The 7,297-nt window shown below is 44.7% G+C and overlaps 1 protein-coding gene across 1 annotated transcript in view; it reads left to right on the top strand.

Annotated features, from left to right (window-relative positions):
* The first annotated feature begins 2,309 nt into the window (after positions 1-2,309).
* The window catches only part of RAB32 (RAB32, member RAS oncogene family), a 22,726-nt gene continuing 17,738 nt past the window's right edge, over positions 2,310-7,297 (top strand). The window contains exon 1 of the mRNA XM_057364007.1: positions 2,310-2,766. Coding sequence (XP_057219990.1) covers positions 2,538-2,766 — 229 coding nt within the window. The 5' untranslated portion in view covers positions 2,310-2,537. The remainder of the gene's footprint in view (positions 2,767-7,297) is intronic.

The following is a 7,297-nucleotide window of genomic DNA, read 5'->3' as shown; positions in this document are numbered from 1 at the left end:
TGAAGGCACAAAGACTACATCTAAGCCTGAGGAACAAGGCTTTTGCATTCATTCTAGACCCCAGCTRCACTCTTATGTGAGCATGTGACAATTCATTTCCATCCCACTTCGGTTTTTGCAAGACAAAGGAAAACTTTGACACCTATCTAGGTAGAAATTTCAGTACATGCCAGCCAAATTCCCTGCCTCAGTGGACCACAGTTGTGACCAAACAGACAGACTTCAGGCTAGGTACAGATAGAGAGGTTTACCAGAACCCATAATGGTTAAAGTACCTGTACCTGAAGTAGTGTCATCTCACGCCCATTTTCAACCTGCCAGATAAGGACAGTTTCACTTCTTTGTCTCATTTCTTGACAGGAATCTGTGCTACCCTGTGCCACCCTCCATCAAGAAAAGAAACAACTCTAATGTCTAAGTTATAGTCTTCCCCTAGTTTATACACTAATATCGTTACTGCTGGGAAAGTAAATACTAATTACAATAATTATAATGGAGCTAATACAGCATGACAAATTAACAAATTTAAATTAAAATCTCCAAACACAATTTTTCGCCAAGTATGCTGCCTTTTTTTTTTKGTTTGCCATATTTTGCCAAATAGCTCTTCTTTTCACCCACTCCCACCCACATTGCATGGACCATCTTTGTGTGACATAGAAATACACATTCTCTAAAAGCCACCTGAAGATGTCTGGATCATTTTATTGAACACACAAATTTAAAGCATAGCAAAAAACTTAGTATGTGCAAAGAACTATTACAGTATCAGTAGGATTGTTTGATGGATCAATTATCATATATTTTAACCACTACTTTCATTCCCTCTGGGGGCATCCCCTCATCTGCTAACCAGATCTTCTCCTGGGTTATCTGTCTCTGTACATACATGCTGTCTAGACAGCCACATAACATTTCCCTTTTGGGCTGTCATTGCTCTCAAGCACTAAGTAGTTCTGTTTAGGTATTTACATGATAAAAAAACATTACAGCATGGAGATAGTACCACTRAGCCACAAAACTTCAACCTCCTGTTGCAGGCACAGACACCTGGGGGTGTGTGTTTCACTTGGAGAGCATGTTATCAAATCTTTTCCAAGCACTTATRGTCAACATACGTGGTACTACTACATGGTCCTAAGGACGGGAAATTCGTTTCATGTTGRTTTCTAACAAAGTGTCTGTTTCMGAGAGSCTGYGGATGCTCCATCCSTGGACTTGTTCTAGCCTGGCTGGATGGGGCTTTGAGCAACCTGGTCTAGTGGAAGATGTCCCTGCCCATGTCAGGGGGGTTGGGACTGGATGATCTGTAAGGACCCTTCCAACCCAAATAATTCTGGGATTCTGTAATTGTCCGGTGTAATTTTTAAAATAACCAGAGAGCGATTAAAAAAAGAAAATCGATGAATTAAGGAACAGGAGGGAACCAAATATAACTGCAGGTGTTTGACAGGAATCCTGCAGATGAGGAGATGGTTTCTTCCCTGGTCACCCATGCCTTTTCCGCASAGCAGCCATCGCTGCGTCACTGCAGCCGTCTCGGCGCGGCCCTATTTGTCCCGGCCGGGCTCGGGTCTGCCCCGCCCTCCCCGCACTGCAGGCTCTGTTTGCCCCGGCCAGGCTCGGCTTGGCCATGTCTCCCCGCAGTGCCCGATCCTGTTTGCCCCGGCCGGGCTCTGCCCTGCCCTGCCCTCCCCGCAGTGCCATGCCCTGTTTGCCCCGGCCGGGCCCGGCTCTGCCCACACGCAGCCAGGCCGCACTGCAGGGCCTGCGAGGGCGGGGAGGCAGCCGGGGCACAGCACCCCGAGTCTCCAGGCTGGCTGCTGGGAATAGAGAGGAGACTGGGTGCCGGCCCGGCCACTGGAACACTCCTATTGCTRTGCATCCTAATAAATTCCTCTGTCCCACGAACCTCTCTGCCACAGAATACCCTTTGCTACACGGTGGGGAGCGAGCCCGGGTACTTTCAGAGACTTCACCGGGAGAAAACTTCGCTGCCACCGCTACTAGAAGGTAGCAAATTATGGCACCGTCAAGGAAGTGAAACTTCCCCGGCCTAAGTCCTCTTTAGAAGCTGAGCTCCCGCTACGGCCGTCCCGCTCTGCCCGGGCGCTCCCAGCCCAGCCCGGCCCGCCCGAAGCAGCCGCCGGGGAGCTCCCTCCCGCCGTGGCCCTTTCCCGTTCCCACGCTGGCCCTTTCCCGCTCCCTCCCGCCGTGGCCCTTTCCCGTTCCCACCCGGTGTCCCGGAGCGGCGGGGCGGGCCGGGTCCCTCCCCCGGCCCCTCCCGCCGCCCTCCCCCGGGCCGCTATAAGCCCGCGGAGTTTCCGTGTCCTGTGACTGCAGTCAGGTGGTGGCTGGAGTCTCCTGCTTCCCTCCCACTCTCCGTCCCGCTCCGTCTTCCCCCGCCCGGCGAGGGCCGGCCCTGCGGGGAGCCGGCTGGGGAAAGTTGGAGGAAAGTTGGTGGCTGGGAAAGTTTAGAAGCGGGAGAGCCGCGGCCCCGACAGCCCGGCCTCCTCGGGAGGGAGGGAGGGCCGAGGATGGCCGGCGGGGAAGGATCGGGATGCGGCGTGCCGGAGTGCCGGGAGCACCTCTTCAAGGTGCTGGTGATCGGAGAGTTGGGCGTCGGCAAAACCAGCATTATCAAGCGCTACGTGCACCAGCTCTTCTCCCAGCACTACCGGGCCACCATCGGCGTGGATTTCGCGCTCAAAGTCATCAACTGGGACAGCAAGACCTTGGTGCGGCTGCAGCTGTGGGATATTGCAGGTACGGGACGGAGCRGGCTGCTCCCTGCAGGGTGCGCCCCGAGGGCGCTGTGAGCCTGGCTGTCGGGGGCCCGGCGYACGGCCTCTGCGGAGAAAAGCGTGTTTTGGCTGTGGAATCTGTCTTCTTGTTTCTCGTCTTATCAGCAACCTTTCATTCTTGCCTTTGAGGCATAAGTAGTTGGAGGTCTTGATGTGGAAGTGAAGTTTTTCGCTTTTTACAGGCTTTGCGCTTTCCCGGTAGCGTTCTTTGTGGGGCTCTTTGCTTGGCCCGGGGTTTTGTAGCAGACCTCAAACAGCTGCTCTGTTCTGACTTCTGTATCCAGGGCTCCCGGAGTGTCCCCGCTCATACTGCCCCTCTTGATCTGCTTGTCTGGGCGGTGGTGSCCTTGCTTATGGCTACTGTTGAAATTAATTCAGGGTTATAGCTCTGTAATGCGTCTAATGCACCATGCTATACAGGGTAAAGGTAACTCAAACAGCTAAAATTGTCCTCAAAGGAAGAATGCTTAAACTTTGCATGCTTGGAGTYACCTGGTTAATTAAAAGTAGTTATCATTCCTTCTGCGTAGAGTGAGGGAATGGAACCTCTGTTATGCTAAGTTGTACATTAAAATCGCAAGTTTGTGTATGAGAAAGATACTTTGAGCACATGGAAGCAGAAAAGTCCTGTTCACTTGTTCAAACCATGCATTATTCCTTTCCTATATGTAACTCAAACGTGTTCTTTTAACATCTCTGTTCCCATGACTCCAACTGTATACCTACCATGGTTTACTTTCCTTATGCTGTGGTGTTAAATGCGCCCGAACAATCTCTGTTTTGCTGCAGTCTTGTAAGAAGTCTGTCCCTCTTCGGCTCTGTAATCACCTTGATTGGTATTGCATTTCTAGTTTTGTGTGCAATCAGGTGATAACCTGCAGCTCCCTTATCCCTATCCACCACCCTCAGAATATTTCCTTGGATATGAAATGGTAGACTTTATTTCAAATGCTGATGTTTAAGCTCATGCTATGGAAGACACAGGTTAAAAACCTGGTAGTTACTGTTTCCATGAACTTTACTCTTACCAGGGGAAGCTCAGAAATGAGGAAGTGTAACATGTGGCTGCCATAACCCTGTGACAGACCAGCTGTAAATCAGCTTCTGGTCTTCTTGCTCCAAAACACTTCAAATATGAATCCTCAAACTAAAAAGCCTGTTYAGTGCCATATGCTGAAAGAGACCATGGATCTTTCTGTTGCTGGCCTGTAGGGCAAATGAAAATATTTTCTAATTGCTGTTTTGAAGAGCAAGTAAAATGTTGGCAAGCTTTCTTTTCTGATGTGTTCCTTTTATGAATCAGCTTTAACTTTCTGTGACTCAATTAACAGTATCAGCACAAAATGCTGCAATCGTCTGGGTATATTTTAGCAAGCCTGGAGTTCCAAAGAGTGAGGAGGGAAGGCTATTGGGATCCTGGGGTTTGGCAGGTTGCCATGCTTGTSTTTGACTTCTCAGCCCTTCGTTGCTGAGACTGGGGTAGGCTGTGTGCTTTGCAAAACCAATCTGTTTCAATAGGATAAGCAGAAACTTGACTGTAACTTGTCACAAAGTTTCGACAGAACCTATTTACAGTTTGGAAAGTTCTATCAATGTATCTGTGCATTAATGGCAAGATCCAGAAGACAGTGCTTTTCATTCTTGATTCTTTCCATTAGTGTATTTTTTGATGCTGCTAGGTGAAGACTGAGTTAAGAGCTCCTGATAAATCCCTGGAGACTAGTGCTAAATTGGTAGATTGAAAAATTAAAATTTTTCCTCTCACTGAAATATTTTTCCTCTTTTACAATACTTTAGTATGAAACCCCTGACTAGTCTTTCCCTAGCAAAAATGAAAAAGGAAAATACAACTGTTCTGCATTTTTCACTCAGTCTACTGGTTTAGGATATTTTGTTTTCCCCATTGAAAAAAAAAAATAGGACCTAGAAGAGAGGTAATGTTGGTCTTTGATTAGGCTATGCTTAGTKTGACAGCAGCAATTTGGACTCTCTTAGCATGTGACATCTCTGAGTTAATTAGTAAAATAAAGTGTGTCTTAGTATCCATAAGGCTTATCTGATGGTCTTAAAGCTGCTGAAGTACTCATCCTGGGAGTGTGTTCTGCAACTGTTTATGTGTACAGTCAGGAATATTTCTAAATACCCGAGGATGTTAACCAATTCATATTGAAGTTATTAGTTAACGAACCAGGTTGAAGATGGCTTCTACAGTCATAGACAGTATTCTCTAAAGTGCTTTATTGAAGTGTATCACAGTGTCAGAGCATGTGATAGTCATTCTCTTTTAACTCATCAGCCCAGCTCTCTTCTGGCTTTCAACAGCTCATGTAGATAACTTTGCCTGCTGGTTAGACAAACGAGACAGTGCAAGACAAACGGCTTTAGATCTCTTGAAGTGATCTGAATCTTATGGTACGTAATGTTACATGTGACTTCCCTGCAAGCAATATTGTGCTTGCATTCTGAATTGATTTTGAWGCATTTTAAAAGGCTGTTGAATTAAAATCTAACCCTTAAGCATAGAAAGGGATATTATTTTCAGTAGATCAAAGCTTGTACGTAATAGTTCATCATAAGAAGCTTTCCTTAAAGAGCTGGGTGCTGCACTCTGAGGTTTTGTACCGAAGTCAATAAAAGCTGACCATGTAGTTCGTGCGTCAGCTAAAGATCATAATGCAGATACTGTGCTGGCTTCTGGTGTGATTGTAGGCAAAATGATGGAAATTGCGCTGTGTATTGCGATGCAGCAGGTTACTGGATGACTTCAAATTCTTGTACTAGCTGAGCTTGTTTTGGTTTTACTTTTTTCTTTTTTTCTGTGATTAGATAATTCTGTCAAATAGAGCATGACAGTGTTACTTTGCCTATGCTTTTTATTTTTCTGCTGAAAATAGCCCTTTTGTTATAAGGTACAAAGTAATGCAAATTCTTGCAGCAACATTAAAGGGGAGGGGATGTAAAGTGAAGAGGGGAGAAGGTTACTGTTGCGCCAAGACTTTTGTATTTCAGAGATAGACATTTTAGTTTTTAGACAGAGATTGTAACTTCTTGAATAAAAGTAATGGAAAAGTTTGCGAGTAAGACTGATCAGTCACTGTCAAATTATCATGGTTACAGCATAAATAAAGGAGCATTCTGAAAGAAGCTGAACAGGTTATATGCATGTTCATGCAAGAACTTTAGCTGCCCTTAGGCATAACTCTTGAGTTTTTTGTTTGGTTGGTTTTTGTGTTTTGTTGGTTTTGTTTTTTATTTTTATTTTTTTTTTAATCTTGATGTGTGAAGTAATGAAAAACATCTTTCTGGATAGATTGTGGAAGTGTTGGAACCAGGTTAACCATCTTGATCACAGGGCATAAATGATTGGAAAAATAAATAGGAGGTAAGAATGAGTCATTGTGGTAAAGAAATGCAAACCAAAAAAATCTTAACCATAGGAAAGTGCTTTTACAGTCTATTTCAACACACAGGGATTCCTACTTGACAAGCATGCTGTTTTAGTGAGTACTGCACTGACCACAGTATGCTCAGAAGGTGTATGTGGCATATTGATGAAGCTGTCAAGTGATATTGAAAGAATGCTTAAAGGATTTTCTGCATCATAGAAACTTTTGACCTGATCTAGTAAGACCAGCAACTGAGCAGTATTAGATGCTGCTTCTGTGATCACATTAACGATGACTGTCACTCACATCAGCCTGTATGAACATGCAGTTGGCTGGAGGGCAGGAGTGGTAAAGRTCATAGAGGGCTACTTGAGTCTGGCTTCTCATGAAGAATGTGATTAATGGCAATTTGGTTTTAAAGTTTTGTCTGAGGAATTCTGAATGAACTTTGGTGTATTATAATCCTTCTTCCAGGATTTTATTAGAATTTCTTTTGGAAAATATTTACTACAATTGAAGTAGGCTTTACCTGGCAGCGTGTGTCTATGAAGTTGGCCAAACAGAAGAGAAGTCATTGTACTTTAGTGTTCTAAACATGCTTTACGGGCTTTCAGAAGTTGAATGATAAGACTTGTATTATGTACATTTGTTACTAAAATGTTGTGTGTCTCCTTGAGAGGAACTGAACTCTAACTTTTTATAAAGTGTATACAAGTCCCCAAGAGGATGGAGAAATCAGATTAAGCATTTTAGTTAAATACTAACTTGAAGAAGACCTGCTTTTCTATGAAGAAAAATGAGTGTTAAGATGTGTGAGTTAATGCTAAGAGCAAGTCAACTTTCTAAAACTTTTAGGCTTATCCATAGGAAGCTGTAAGAAATGGGAATGAGTACAGAAAGCCATGGGTATGGTTGACTTTCAAAGCCATTCAGASTGTTATAGTATGCAAGGTAGTTTACTTCCACGTGAAAACTTGTTTCAAGCACCTCTGTATTCCAGTTAGTCCGCACTTGTGCCACTGGCTTGTCACAAGGCTGCCAAGTTCTTCTGTGTACTGGGGTTATATTAACTTGTTTCTTCAGTTATGCACTTATTTTAGTTGGGTG

This window comes from Malurus melanocephalus, unplaced genomic scaffold (genome assembly GCF_030028575.1).
Source record: "Malurus melanocephalus ecotype Western Australia unplaced genomic scaffold, MMel_1.1 scaffold_33, whole genome shotgun sequence".
Classification (NCBI taxonomy): Eukaryota; Metazoa; Chordata; class Aves; order Passeriformes; family Maluridae; genus Malurus; species Malurus melanocephalus.
Note: the sequence above shows the minus strand (reverse complement) of the source record. Positions and strands in the feature narration are given on the sequence as shown.